A 15797-nucleotide genomic window follows, 5' to 3' on the forward strand; every position below is an offset into this window, starting at 1 on the left:
TTAAAAGGGGATTAGACACATTAATATGAGGATAAGGCCACTAGTCATGATGGCTATATGGATCCCCCATGTTCAGAAGCAATATATGTCCCTAAATATAAGCAGATGGCTCTTGCCTTCCAGCCATGCCTGCTGCAGGCTTCCTACGCCCATCCTTTGGAAGCCAGATGCTGGACATTTGCTCTGCAACTACACAGGAGTCCATATTTTACAAGATTGTAAAATTATATAGATTATAGCTTCTTTTAAGGTAGAACTGAAATTGCAATTTGCTTCATTTTCTAAGCATTGTTAGAATGTTATCTCACCTTTCCTTTCCTCCAAGGAACTCAAGCTGGCACCCAGTTGATTATCCTCACAAACTTAGGCCAAGAGTCAATGGCTGGCCCAAGGTTACCCCTGTCCAGGTTAAAGCAGGAGTAGGGAATGTGGCTCCTTTGGGCTCCAGTGTGCCATCAGATATCTTTCTTGATGCCTACCAAGATGCCCTCCTTCTCCCACTTTTTAATTTTTAATTAACCCATTTTCTTACCAGCAGATGGAATTGCTGTTTCTGTTGTTGCTGAAAACTGGGTTCAAAGAAATTATTTAGTTTGCTGGACCCCACCTCTGCCTTGTACTCCATCTTTCGGGCAGGTTACTTGTCCTTTGCCACATCTCCTGTGGCAGCCATTTTGTGGTGGTGCCTTGGACAGTTCCTCAAATGGCCAAATGTACTTGTGGCCCAAAGAGGTTGCTTATCCCTGGGTTATAGCTCCCCCGCCTCCTGCGATCAAGATTACTGCTCCCCGCTGCTAATACCAGCGTGGGGACTTTGATCTGTTCTCCATCACCCAGCTGATGGCTGGGCAGTGGGGAAAGTGAGCTGAGTCTGGCTGTAATCTTAAAGCACACGTATGAGGGAGCAATCCCCTTTCAGTACAGTGGGGCTGACTTCTGAGTACACATGCATAGGATTGCACCATGAGTGAAGCTTAAACCTCACTGAACTCGATATTTGAAGTCTCATTAATTTAAATGACACTTGGAAACAAAACTAATTTTCTTTGGATCGGGGGTATGTTTTTCATCGAGCAGTCTGATACTCTGCTTTTTATTCTACGTTTGCATTCTACTAAATGTCACTCTGGCTCATTACTAATACAAAAATATAAAAAATGTGGAACAAATACAAAAGTGGAATGAAATGGGCGCTCCAAAATATATTGGAAAAGGGGGTATAGTATAAACTAGAGATGGTCCATCTCTATATTCTGAGGGGGTTCTGTATCCTTCAGACTGCGGTCTTGGAACTAGAGATATATTATGCAAACTGACCCACTTCTGCCCGAAATGAATGGTTCAGCTCCATAACATAAGGATAAGGGTCATTTAGCAATAAGATCTTTCTAGTTTTGGAACACAACTACTCAGACATAAGTGTGTTTGTGTGTGTATGTATGAAGCTATTGCACATGCAACGTACATTTAAAAAGCAATAAAAACATAATATTAAAGTATGGAATATGTCTATTTCTTACAACTTGAAAATGTGGTTTTATTTTCCCCTTATGTGTTATAGAAAATGGAGATAAATTTAATTGAAATTTGGCAGGGCCACTTAAAATTGCCCCAGGGCCTGGATCTGCCCTCTGGCTCTCTCTTGTATAAACATTGCATCTTCATGCACATTCATTGCTCATTAATTTAATTTTGCCTCTGCTGAAAATTGGGATTTTACTTTCAAAGTAAATTAAGGCTGCAGTCCTTTTGCCTGTGAATAAACCCTCTTGATGGTGATTCCGCCTTTTAGTCAAATGGGGCTTACTTCTGAGTTAACATGCATAGGATTGCAGCGTAAGATCTTTAAAAGTCCTGTTTTATTATTTAGCGAGTGCATTTATATCCTGCCTTTCTTCCATTATGGAACTCAAGGCAATGTTCATAGGGTTCCCAGGGGGTCTCCCATCCAGGCACCAACCAGACCCAGATCTACTTCAGCAAGTTTGTTGCATTATGTACCCTCAGACATACCCTGGGATTTATGCTCCAGAATTGCAAAGGGATATGAAGGATTAAGCCTCCAGCTACTGCAAGAAAATGGGAGACTGGCTTGATGGGATGTACTGGGCAGGCTTGGGGGAGGGGCCACAGTTCAGCAACAGAGAACCAGCTTTGCATGCAGAAAGTCCCAGGTATCTTTGTTAAAAAGAAGGATCTTTTAACCTGCTGGTGTTTTATTATGGTTTTAATTTTTGTGATCCGCCCAGAGAGCTTCAGCTATTGGGCAGTATAAAAATGTAATAAATAAATAAATAAATCAGGTAGTAAAGGATGTGAGAAAGACCCTCCCTTGACAACAGGCTGCCAGTCCGATAGTGCTGAGCTGGCTGGGCCAATAGTCTGGCTAAGGAGCTTCCTTTGCTTCTACCATTTGTCCATCTCTGATTTGTGGTGGGCCCATTTGAACAGGAGATGAGGCTCGTATGTTGGCCTGCCAGCAAATCATTCACAGAGCAGGCAAGCAAATGAGGACAGCCAGGACTGCAGGGGAAGGATTTGTGGGGGATTTGTCCTAAGGATTGCTGGCTCCCGCATTCCATACATTAGCCATGGTTTATATATAGTTTATTTCTAGGGCCCCAAACATGTTGGCCATAGGCCTTTCGTTGTGGCCAGCAGGCTCCCTGCCCTTCCTGATTTTAAGTTGGTTGGTTGTTTTTTTTAAGGTGTTAAAGACAACTGGGAGTATGCTGCAAAATAATGTCAGCCGCCAGTATGTGGGAACCAGAGGCATCCTTAGAAAATAAAAATGGTAGGCAGCTGCAGCCCAGTATGTTAATTTTGAAGTGCACCCAGATGCCCAGGAAAAAAGAAAAGGAAAAAAAAAGATCAAGGGTAATTTGGGGGAATATGCTGCATGGCTAGGGATTGGGGGAGAGCATTCTGGAGTGGGGAATGTGGTACATGTGTGTGTGATTTTTCTCTGTGTGTGCATGTGTGTATTTTTGACTGTTTTAAAGGTGTTTGTTAGCTGATTTATTTTGGTGTGGTTTTCTGCCTAGGTGTATTTGATGTGTGCGCGTGTGTACGCACACGCTTTGCCTGTTAGTGTTTGTGTTTTGGAGCTCAGCCCCCTGCTATGCCTTGCTTTCAGGTTCTTGGTCAAGTACTTTTTGTTTTAGTGTCATCAGTTTATCTTCTGGGAAATGGATATTTTGTGATTGGCTACACCCATCGCAGTAGCTATTTTTTGGGAGGGCCCACAACAACTAATTGTTGTGAACTGCCCTAAGAGCTTCAGCTATTGTGTAGGATTGAAATGTAGTAAATAAATAAACCTTGCAAAATTCCAGATGGGGGCCCACTGTCCCCAAAAGGTTGGGGATACTTTATTTGATTGCCATTCCTTTGTACTAAATATTATGCCAATGCAGGGACTGAAAAAGTAGCAAAAGAGAGAGGCGTGTTTTTAAAAAGAGTTCTACTGTTGAAAAGCAAATTTAAAAGAACCAGAGACAGGCATAATTCTCTTGTAAAATAATTTCAGTTTTATTGTTTCTAATCAAGTTCACAAGGGCAGACCTTTCCAACTTAACTGAAGCCTTCCTGGAAATGAACACAATCACTTGGGAATAGGAATGCCAGCTTTCGCATTCAAAATCTAGGAAGAGTCCACATCTCTGCTCTTTTGCCAGTCATCTTTCTTCAAAGATGCTAAAAATGGTACAGAAACCAGCAGTGCACTTTAAGAAGGGAAAGTAGGAGCAACCTCCCATGGTCAGACAATTTTGCCTCCTATGTCAACCAAACAGCTTTTAAAGTGTAGTGTGCTCCTAAACACCCAGTTCTTACATATCCAGGAATCCCCCCCCCCTTTGGATTCATCTATGTTTTACATTAAACTGACAGTGCAATTGCTAATCAGCTACAGGTAACAAGAGGTACTAAGGTTCACGGTCAGTCACAAGGAAGGTGCTACTTTGTGGATGAGAACAACATATCAACCTTGTCTTTAAAAAAAATTACTCCCTTCCATTGAAATCCAAGGATAAAGAATATCTATTTTTTTTCCTAACGGCGTACAAAACAAAAAATGGGAACAAAGATTTGCTCCGGCAGGCAAGTGTAACTAACAATATCCAGTGACAATATACTCCACCACTACTCTTGGTGGGTGTTTGTGCGCACAAACACACTCACTCACTCTCAATTTTTCTCCCCCTTGGCTTTGCATTGTCTTAACTCCTATTCACCGAGGTGATTGTGCAGGTTTGTACACAGCACCCATTTCCTAAAAGGAGGCAGCTTCCTATGGTCGTCTCTCGTTTTTATTTATTTAAGAAAAAGGCACATTAGCAGCATGCCTGGTTCTTGGCATTGCAATGAGGCTACAAAAGTATCCAGGGGAAAGGCAAAGGCCTTCTTCCAGTACAGAAAGCCAATCCATGCTGAATACGAAACCTGGGCTGGCCCCCATGAATCACACAGACAGGTGAGGAATCAGGCCAGGTTGAAGCCTTCTAGACGTCTGGACTGCAGGGTGTAGAAGGGCTGAAGTGGCACAGCCAATCCCTGGCATCGGGGTCATAGATGTCGTCCAGCAAATCACCAGCCTACATTATTCCTTTGCATGAATCCAAGAACTGACCTCCCTTCCCAAGTCCATGTTTCTTTGGTAGAGGGTGAAGCTGCCTAGAGGACGCGGGTTTTCTTCTTCAGTGGAATTAGTATTTCTTTGCAGGGTGCTGGTGAGAGTTCCCACAGCTTGAGGTAAGGCGCTGGCCGCAGCCTGTGCAAAGAGCTGAGGGTTTCAGTCACGCAGCAATACCGCACTCCAGTGTTTGCTATTTTAAATGCAGGCTAACTTAGTGAACCTTTGGGAGCAGCTGTTATTCACAACCCACCAGCATCTCTGTGCAAAGACCTTTAAAAGAACTGCAAAAGCACGAAGAGTCATCTTCCAGGCCTTTGCGATGCAGTTTCTCCCAAAGCCCAGTGCTGTCCAATTATGCATTTCCTATGTAACAGAGATTAAAGTCGTTATCTTTGGCATCGGATGTTTTCTAAACTACCCTGAGGACAGGCTCTGTAGCTGGTTTCTTCATCAAGGTGCTACTTTCCTACACTGCTCACCGCATACGAATTAGGGGATTTGCTTTCATGTCGCATTGTACCAACGTCCACTTTCTATTTACCGCAGAATAAAATCACCAATGTTCATCTCGCAATATGGACCTTTGATTAACAATTCTTACGGTACTAAAAAGAACAAACGTACCAGCTTGCAACTTTTACTAAAAAAAAGAAAAAGAAAAGAAAAGAAAAGAAAAAGTAGATGCACCAATGTTTGCTGGGTCTGTTTAACCACTGCATCGCAAAAGGCACGTGAGTGTTACAGGCATGCGTGTGATTATGCAGCCTATTTGAAGGAGTCCTTTTCTCTTCTCCTTGAATCTATCCTCTGATTTTTGGATAGCAGCGTTAAGAAAACAGAAGCCTCCACAGGAGGTCCCTGCAAACAGGCTTTGCTCCTGCTGCTTTGACCTTTGGTGGGATTGCTTAGCTGAAGTACCAAAGTTGAAAGGGATCTATAGGACTGCAGGAAGCCATGGAGGGATGCTCGCCTCTTGCGGACAGACACTTGTTAGAGGCCATATTTTTAAGCAGGTGATCCTAAAAAAAAGAAGAAGGTAAGAACATAAAGAACTGGTTCGCTAGATCATGCCAAAGTCTCCATCCAGTCCAGCCACCAGTCATCATACCCCCAGGGTCTAACAAGGAGGACATGGAATTGATTGTCTTCCCCTATTGTTTCCTCCCGGAGTGTGGTATACAGAGACACTGTACTTGGGAGGTTCCATTAAGCTCACCAGGTTCCTTACTCCTAGTGGGAATATGCATTTCTTTAGGCTGAGCCAAACAGCCCTTCTGAAATTCACCTTCCGTTTGCAGGAGTTAAATTTGGGACATCCATTTGATTGATTTTGGGGTTGGGGAGAACGTATTTGCAATGTTAGGGCAGCAAGGAGGCACACTTATCATGGGGGCCGCTTCCTTAACACCCCCTTTTTTATCTGGGGAGGGGAACATTATTTCATTGACAAGAGAGGAGCCTTTTTGGGTGGCCACCATTTCTCCACTGCCCTTCTGAAGAACTGCATCATGACGAGGACATTAAGGGCAGGGGGCAGGAATGGTGGCTGATTTGACATTTGCCCCCAAATCTGGACAAGGGATGTTATTTTTTTAAAAAAAGAAGTCTCCATTCAGCCTCAGCACATGGTAAGCATCCTCACCACTGCCAAAACATGACAAATACACATTGCCCCATTTCCCATCCCCCACTGAATTAAAACCATTATGATTTTTTTTAATGATGATTTCTTAAGTCACCTACGGTAGTGGTCAAGATCACCCCTTGTGTTAGTAAAAGAGGAACTCCCAACTCTGCTGCCAACAAGCAATGAGCATTGTAGAAATACACAGCCCTCTTCTCCTCTCACATTTTTCCTTTAAGGTAGTAAGGCCAAGGGCGCCTTCAATGCCAAAAAGGTATTCTCGGAGCTTCCACAGGAACAGACTCAGCTGTTGCTGCTGCAACCTTTTATGCAGCTGCTTGGTTTGCTAATAGATCCCAGGCCCACCCGCAGGTGCTGTCATCAGAAGGAACACTCGGTTCTCCAACAGAAACAGCAGAATGGTACTGTCGTATGGGCACTTTGGCTAAGCTAGTCTATAGCCATAGCAGGAGGAAGAAATATCCGGCTGCTAAATAAATATCCTCCCTCTTGAAGGCTCTTCCTTCCTTAATTATCACTACCCAGAGCCATTCCAGCAGACCATAACAAAGGGAAATGAGTGAGAAGTAGGACAAAGCCTCCTTTACATTGGCTGCATTCAGACAACACAATAGACAATGGTGGGCTAATAATCAACTCTACAGTTATCTAGGGGGTACTACCCACACAACATGATAATAATCAACCGTGGTGTGGATTAGGATCAGTGTTGAGTTGACTATTAGTCCATGCGGAGTTGGCTCACTCACACCTTCCACTCACCCCTTTAGCCCTCCTGCTAGTATCCCATCAGCCATTGCTACCAAAAAATATATCCTGCTAGCTGGATTAGAGTGGCAGCCACCGCTTTGACCTATCTTGCCTTGCGACTCTGTGGCTGACAAAACAACCAATGTTGGCTGAGGAAATAACCAATGGTGCCCTCCACACAACCAACAGTGGTTCAAATAGCCAACTCTGCACAGCATTGGTTATTTGCGTTGGTTATTTTAGTTAAAGAATACCCTCCACACAACAGAAAAGAATTCCCTCCACACAACAGAAAAGAATTCCCTCCACACAACAGAAAAGAATTCCCTCCACACAACAGAAAAAACTATGGTGGGTTAAATAACCAACCATTGACTATTTAAACCATCGTTGGTTATCGTGTTGTCTGAACCCAGTCATTCTCTTTTTCCCTTGTGTGTCATGTCTTTTTAGATTATAAGCCTCTGGGCAGGGACTTGCTTTTTTTTTTTTTAACTGATTCACATGTAAATTGCTCTGTGAGGAAAATTGACTGAGGAGTGGGATAAAATTATTTAAATAAATAGAGGAAATCTGGTGGCTGATAGAAGAGGTGTTCTGAAAGCAGGCAAGTTAAGAAGAGAAACGCATCACTCCAAAACCAATATATTAAAACTCACACTAGTTAGTTCCCATTCTTCATTTTCCGGCACACGGGAGTGTTTCCCTGTATAGTGACATTCTCCCAACTCAACGGGCCCCGTCTTGGATCGGAGGCACAGTTGCTTGCCAATGTTGTGCCGTAGGTCTCGTTGGGATGTGTATTCAAAGTACTGGGAGTAAAAAAAAGGAAGAAGAACAAACAGGGTCTAAGAGGTCTTCCATAGCGGAGGAATCAAGATTTTTATTTTTTAAAGGGGATATTTTTGTACTTCAAGAAATATCTATACTTAACAGCATTCCACGAAAGTTGCATATAATGCACACCATTTGGAATAAACTCTACAGGAACACTTGTTTGGCCTTTGTCCATGTGAACACAATGAAAGCTATGTAGTGGCTGTCGGAACTATGAGATATCACCGTAACTTCTGTAGTAGGAGCAGGGCCAGTGCCAGACTATTTTGCACCGTAGGCAACGCAAGCTACTTGCACCCCACCCCCCAAATTGCCAACTTTGATTCAGCTGTTCAAGAAGAGTTTCTGAACTATTATATTTTCCTTTTATTATGTTTTTTTTTCTTAAAACAGCTAATTTGTATAAAACTGTGACCCTTAAAGGGCATTACTGCGCCCCTCTGAGGTCTGCGCCCTAGGCGGCTGCCTAGTTGGCTTAATGGTAGCGCCGGCCCTAAGTAGAACTACACATACATAATGTTAGCTTTGGTAATTTACTGCTGGCATAACATATGGACAACACTTCTGATGGGGAGGGAGGGGGGAGAGAGAGAGATGCATCTTGGCCTTCATTTCCAAGTCTCCACTTCTTAAATTTGGACTTTTTAGCCCTTTTCAATGGGTAGGACCCAGGGTGTGCATATGCACGCACCAGGAAAGATTCGGACTACAAAATTCTCAAGAATTCAGTACCTGATTGCCTCCCATCCCATGGCAGGGGTACATAATCAGTGGCTTCCCTCCATGGTTGTTCTCTCCAACATCCAGACAGTGTTTGACACCTTCATTTCTAATCTGCAACCAAATGAACCCAACACAATTAGAGTCGCATCTCCAGTTCATCTTTTCTGTCGGACGTTGGAATGCTTGTGAACATTCGGTCATCAAAGCAACTCAATCAACGGCAGTGGCATCTTAAAGGTGAAGAGTGGAGGCAGGCAAACATACATTTATTTTATTTATGTTTGAAGTATTAGTTTTACTTTCATCCTGTTTGGAATTCATTTTATGTGGGCTATAATTTTTTTAAAATGTTTTTAAACATATATAATATGTATTTTAATTTGGTTTTTGATGTAAAGTACCCTCAGAATGTAGTTATAGGGAAGCATATAAAACTTTTTAAATAAGGGAAGCATATAAATCTTCTTAAATAAATAAATAAACAAACGAATGAATGCCGTCCACTGCATTTCATATTGCCACTCTTCCTGATTCTGGATGGAATGTTATTGCATCATAAATCATGCTGGGAAACAGAAGCTGCTCCTCATCAAGGTCACCTTTGCTACCACGCTTGATGTGGACACAAGCAAGGCATGCAGTTCGAGTGTTTCAGTTTCAACAAGTTCACCTGGAATGGAATTCTCCCGACTTTGCTATAAATGTATTTCAATCTTTGCCCCACCTCTTGGAATTTTCTTGAATCTTTATTTATTGCATTTCTAAAATCAGCAGCAGTGCAGAAATACAAATTTAAAATACAAATTTAAACCAGCAAAGATAAAATAAAATCTGTAGATTGTTAAAATGCTGAGAGAATAAAAAGGTCTTCACCTGGTGTCTGAAAGAATATAGTGTAGGTGCCAGATGAACCTCTTTAGGGAGCTCATTCCACAGCTGGGGTGCCACAGCTGAAAAGGCCCTCCTCCTGGTAGCCACCTGCCTTAGTTCCTTTGGCAGGGACTCATGGAGAAGGACCCCTGAGGAAGATTTTAGGACCCGGGCAGGTACATATGGGAGGAGGTGTTCCTTCAGATAGCCTGGCCCCAAGCCGTTTAGGGCTTTAAATGTTAATACCAGCACTTTGAATCGGGCCCGGACCTGGACTAGCCTAGTCCTGTGTCTAAGCAGTGGCAAACTAAATGACCCAAGAACTCTTATTGTGAAGTGCAATAGGTGGCTGTTGTTTCATCCCAACACGGAAAGAAATATTCCAAGATTTCCATTTGAAACTTCCGCTCATTGTTTGATTGAAAATATATTCTGGAGTGATGACTGAAAATCACTCCCTTAGAATGCCAGGATCTGGATTGTTTAGATATTAGTCATGTATGATCCAAATCTGGATCATAGGCATGTAAAATGTACATGTACAAATGTTTTCATCGTTCATATGTTCTTGGAATTTTCTTGAGCTGGAATGTCAACCACACACACAGAGTACACCTGTTCCTTTAGAGCATAGAAAGGAAGAAACCCATGGGATGTGTGCACATGCACACACTTGTGCGTGTGCAAAAAAGCCCCACTAGATTTCTAAACAGAATTCTAAGCTCTGAAGATAGTGAGAACGATTAGACTGATTCCATAGAAGAACTGAGATGGAGCAGGGAGGAGGGGAAGAAACACAGAACCAGAAGTCCACAAGCTGAGAAGTAAATATTGACAAAGCAGCCACCAGTGCTTTTGCTCTGGTTGTGCATGAAGTGCTTCTGCAGAACCAAAGTCACCTAGCGAAGCTAAGAGACACACGACTTCCCGTACGGTAGAGAAGTCTGGTTAGCACACTGAATTGGAGTCAGAAGGCTGGAGTTCTTACTCCATAGTTATAATTGATTACTAACTTTTGGGTTGCCCCCTCTCTGGATAGCTGGGCTGTTTGTTCCATTCTTTCTGTCAAGCATATCCCTTCATTCTACTCCTTTTCCTTTCATCTCGCCCTGCCTCCTGGAATGTTTGGGAGGGAAGCTTCAAAAATATATTGCCCCCTTCCTTACAGCCCATGAGCAGCCTTCAGAAAAGGGAATGTGAACATTGCTGCTTCCCCCTGGTTTATTCATATAACTCTTTCTTGCAGTCAGTGCACTCAAAGTGGGTTCACAACAGATATAGATACAACGATATAACAAATTCATTACAAAATAAAGAGGTCATCAAAACTAACGCCTTCTTTTACGGGGGCTACACTGTACAGTGTTCAAGGGTTGTGGTCAAGGTTTTCCCTCACTGTAACCTTGCTCCCAAGCACAACACTTTACTTTTCACTATAGGAACGAGTGACAGCTTAGATGGAAGGAAGAAAAGGAATACTTGTAGTGGGGGATCAAACCTGATCCCTGTCCTTGGGTGATTGAAAAAGGAAGTAAACAATGTGCACGTGGCCCATTCAGTGGGCTGTTTTTATCATGGTGCTTCTCCTGCAGAGCAGGACATAGTGGCACATTCCATTTTTTTTTTAAAAAAAGTCATATTTTGGGGGATCTATTTTGCAACGGAAAATCTAGTGGAAGAAGCGGAGGCATGTGGGAGGAGGATGTTGTTGGCAAAAGGATGCATGCACACCTGTAAGTGGGCAGTAGAGAGTGAGCGATAAAATGCTCATCCGATGAACCTCTTAGTCACGCCAGACTGGGGTGGAATGTTGGAAATGTACATTTATATAAGAAAAATGAAAACATTTATACATGCACATTTTACATGCCTATGATCCAGATTTGGATCATACATGACTAATATCCTGGCATTCTAAGGGAGTGATTTTCAGTCATCCCTCCAGAATATATGATCAATCAAACGATGAGGGGAAGTTTCAAATGGAAATCTTGGAATATTTCTTTCCGTGTTGGGATGAAACAACAGCCACCCAATTGCACTTTACAATAAGAGTTCTTGGGTCATTTGGTTGGCCACTGCTTAGACACAGGACTAGATTAGATGGTTCTTTGCTTTGACCTAACAAGATAGTACTTATGTATGAGAAAAGCAAGGAACAAAACGCATGTGCACTTACAGCTCCAAAGAAAGCTGGTGTAAGGTCTGGGATGAAGATCTCTGGATAAACGCTTTGTAGATACCAGGTGAAGTTTTTGCAATGTAACCGCTCCTTCAGCTCAAGACGCTCAGTGAGTTCTCCGTACGTTTTCTAACGAAGCCACAGCATGTGCATGTTAAAAAAATAAATCCCTAAAAGGCGACAGTACCACACCCAAAACCCACTGATTCATGGAACCCACCTAATCCCTAAAGGGAGGGTTACTTAATCCCTGGGAGGAATTACTTAATCCCTATGGATGGATGACTTTGAAACAGATCCTTAACTTTCTTCATTCCTGGATTAGTTTAATCCAGGGATTAAATCCAAGACAGATCCTGCCAAGACCCGTCCACTAGAACTGGCTTCCAAGGATGGCCCAACCTTGAAGTCTTGGACCCTCCAGACTGCTCTCCCTTCTAGAACGTTAGTGGTGCTTGAGGGGAGGTCCAACACACCCCATGGCAAACCTCCAGCAGATCTCCCCTGCTGCGTGCTCTGGGTACTAGAAATGCGGAAACTCTCAGTGTTTAAAGCCCCCTACCCTAATGTTGGAACAGTGGCTGGGAATTCTAAATATAAGGCAATAGGAACTTTTAATCCTTCGGAGACAACTTTCAAGGAAAGTTGGTCTAATACACATATCAGTCCTTGATTACTCTCTGTGTGGCCCATGGAGCCCCACCCAATTTTCTATTCTACCCGGCTGGTCAGATAGGTAGTGGGGAATGGATCACCATTTCCCCATTGCCTTTATTTATTTACAATATTTCTGTACCGCTGAATATCTATAACAGATGCTGGAGTGGTGAACATAGGTATAAGCAGTAAAAAGAAAGAAGAGTGAAAAAGCAAATTAAAATTGTCCAATTTAAAACAAAGGAACAGATGAGTAAGGCTTCTCGAAACACAGTTGTCTTTAGCTGGCGCCGGAAGCAGCCTAGCTTTGGCGCCTGCCTGACCTCCAGGGGCAGGGAGTTCCATAGAAAAGGGGCCACTCTACTAAGGTCCATGTGGAACCACCAGGAGCATACCCTCCAATGACCTCAGTGATCAGGGAGGTTGGTGAGGGAGAAGGCGTTCTCTCAGGTCTTCTGGTCCCATTAGCGGGGGGGGGGGGGGGTGCAACAGTGATCTTTATCCAGATTTCTAGTGGGGGAAAGGTTAATAGCTCTAACCTTTCCCCTCTCAGCAATCCTCATTAAGATTGGTGTTTCTGTGCTGCTAATTGCATCCCAATGGGTGTATGTTCATTCCCATACAGTCCGCCCCGCACACTCAGGTTCTCTGGGGTGAACTTTCTTCAGTCAGCTAAAACTAGGCTGACATCAGTTTCCCAGAGGACCTTTTCTTCTGTCTCCCCCAGTTTGTGGAATGGCCTGCCGGAGGAGATTCGTAAAATTAACTCTCTGTGTGATTTTAAGGCAGCTTTAAAGACTAGCCTTTTCCGGCAGGTCTATCCAGATCAATGTAAAATCAAGAATTTTTAAGATGTATTGATTCCTGTACTAATGTTGTTCCCCGCCTCGATCCAAAGGGAGAGGCAGGTAAGAAATAAATTTATGATGATGATGATGATGATTGGGTGAGAGAGAATGTACATGTTATGGCTAGTTTCCTGGCCGCACCCACTGCTGTGCCACTCGCCACCAGCAGTGCCTATTCATGCAGTCCCCAATTGGTTGGGCAGGGGCCAACCTGACCTCTGACTCCAAAAAAGTCCCCCCCACCCCCCGGCTTAATACCTCTCTAGCCATCTGCGAGGCCTGCTGGTTCCTCCTGTAGAAGATTTCCTTGTAGTCGTCCATCCAGACTTCTGCCAGGCGCACCTGGTTCCTGGAGATCACTTGAGTCCCTTTCGGGAAGGTGTGGGGGCTTTTGGAACGGAACACGTGGCCAACGACTGAGCAAGGAATGATCTCCAGCTGACCCCCACACTGCCAAACCTGTGGGAAAAGAGTTCCATCCGTGCCAAGAGAGAATGACAAAACTTGAAGCGAAAGGTTACAGCCCATCTAGGTCAACTAAAAAAAAAATCTGTGAAATGTGCGGCTACAATTCTCACCTCTCTCTTTAAAAACAAACAAACAAACCAGCAAGCAGTGGGGAAGGAATCAGAACCATGGTAGAAAGGGAAGATTTTTAACCTTCTTCTGCCTCAGAAAATCACCTTTCTCCACCTGGATTGGAGCTGTCGTAGATTGATATTGTGTGTGTGTTTCTGTGTGTGCTCCTATGAAGCTGAAATCCTTAATTGGAGATCCTTGGAGCTCCATCAGAGTGCAGGGCACTCACGGATTTTCGCTGATCCCTCTCACGTCGTCTGCCTCCCGTGCAACGAAAAAACCCACCCCAATAAGTCCAACTTATTTTTAAAGACGGAAGTTGCCGCTATCTCCTGCTGTGTGCAGGAGAAGCAGCGGGATCAAAATGGTCCACTGAATGAGCCACACGGACGTTGTTTACTTCCTCTTTCAAAAGAGGAAGTAATGAGGGACAAATGCGCAGGTGGAGAAGTGACAGTAAGCAAACGCGATTTCCCCCTGTGTGATGATGCTCTTGTTCTCGCTTAGGAACTCTTACTCTAGCCTCATCCTTTTCCTCACAGCCACATGGTGGCACTGCACGCAGCACTTAGCATGTGAAAGCTGCTTTTCTCATATTAGTGAGACCTATATAAAAATACACACACACACACACACACACACACACACACAGGGTCCACATGATCATCATCAAAGTTTTTCATTGCAGTTACTAACACACATACCTCCCCCACCTGATATGTATTTCAGTTAATTCCTTTCCTTCACGTAGTGTGTTAATTTTAATGTTTGCAGGAACTCAGATTCTCTTACACCTTTCCAATAATTATATCTATCTACTTAAATTTATTAAATCCTCATAAAATAATTTCTCTAGGCATGTTACAATCTTAAAACGAAAAATAAATTATCATCATCATTATTAATTAATAATATTAATAATACTACAAATAAAACCCCAAGATTTTGCAATAATGTGTAGTTGACATGCTTGCCATGATAAAATTTAGTACACATTCTTTGTAAAAAGAGAGATTCAGATTATAACCAGTTAATTTTAATGTCAATTAAAATTACTTCACACAGTTGTCAATCCAGCATTGGTAGCCACACCAGGGCCGATGCTACCATAGAGGCCACTCAGGTGGCCGCCTAGAGCGCCAAGCTAAGAGGGACACGAGGCACAGCACAGCACTCACGCGCGTTGGCTGTGAGGTGGCCCGGCTCAAGGATTCAGCTGGGCCTGGGCGGGCGAGATGAATGCATGTGTTCATGCGTGTGTTTCTTTGGAGTGAGTGATGCTGAGTGTGTGTGCGCGTGTGTGTGTGAGTTGGGAGGGATGATTTGGAGGTGATATTCCTATTAAATAATGCATTTTAGACCCATAGACGTTCCTTTCCAATTTCTTTGCTATAATTGGCATGATGTATTTCTTGCACTGTAAAATAAATTTAGCAGTTTCAAGTTTTGTGCTTCTTATTTTTTCCAAGAAACATATGTTCTTAAAAATCAAAGTTGGCATTTTTGGGTGTGTGTGTGTGTGTGTGTGTGTGTGTGAAAGTAGCTCACCTTGCCTAGGGCGCAAAATAGTCTGGCACTGGCCCTGGTCACCACAACTGGATAGTGCTGCATATGGAGACTCTACTCATAATCAGGGACAAGCAGTTTACAGATTTTGCAGCAGCTTTGTGGAGAAGCCCAGTACATGCAAGCAATTGGTTAGTAAGAGTGGCCCACGGGGACTTGTATTTTACCACAGCAAATGGCTTCTCTGTGGCTTCTTTTCCATGCAACCCCATTCCTATTTGGTAGCTTGGAACCAGAGGGCAAATTGTGCATGGTCTTTCTCCCTGGACAATGAGCATGGCAAGGACCTCTGTGATGAGCCCTACCCTTGTAGGGAGTCATGGAAGAATTCAAAATGTAATGTGCCCTTGCAATAAGTTAAGTTTGTATCACTCTACATCTACATTACTGCCATTCAAGCATAAACAGCTTAAAACAGTGTAAGCACAATATAAATCACAACAAAACAAACTAATCACAGCAATATTTGAAACAGATTTTTTTTTTAAAAAAAAACACCCCTTA

The 15797-nt window shown here is 43.2% G+C and overlaps 1 protein-coding gene across 1 annotated transcript in view; it reads right to left on the reverse strand.

Moving 5' to 3' along the window:
• Window positions 1–3515: 3515 nt before the first annotated feature.
• Window positions 3516–15797, reverse strand: part of GALNT6 (polypeptide N-acetylgalactosaminyltransferase 6) — a 47258-nt gene continuing 34976 nt past the window's right edge. The window contains exons 7-11 of the mRNA XM_063119700.1: window positions 13407–13607; window positions 11641–11772; window positions 8601–8702; window positions 7691–7843; window positions 3516–5655 (exon numbers count right to left, since the gene is read on the reverse strand). Coding sequence (XP_062975770.1) covers window positions 5542–5655; window positions 7691–7843; window positions 8601–8702; window positions 11641–11772; window positions 13407–13607 — 702 coding nt within the window. The 3' untranslated portion in view covers window positions 3516–5541. The remainder of the gene's footprint in view (window positions 5656–7690; window positions 7844–8600; window positions 8703–11640; window positions 11773–13406; window positions 13608–15797) is intronic.

This window comes from Elgaria multicarinata, chromosome 3 (genome assembly GCF_023053635.1).
Source record: "Elgaria multicarinata webbii isolate HBS135686 ecotype San Diego chromosome 3, rElgMul1.1.pri, whole genome shotgun sequence".
Taxonomy (NCBI): domain Eukaryota; kingdom Metazoa; phylum Chordata; class Lepidosauria; order Squamata; family Anguidae; genus Elgaria; species Elgaria multicarinata.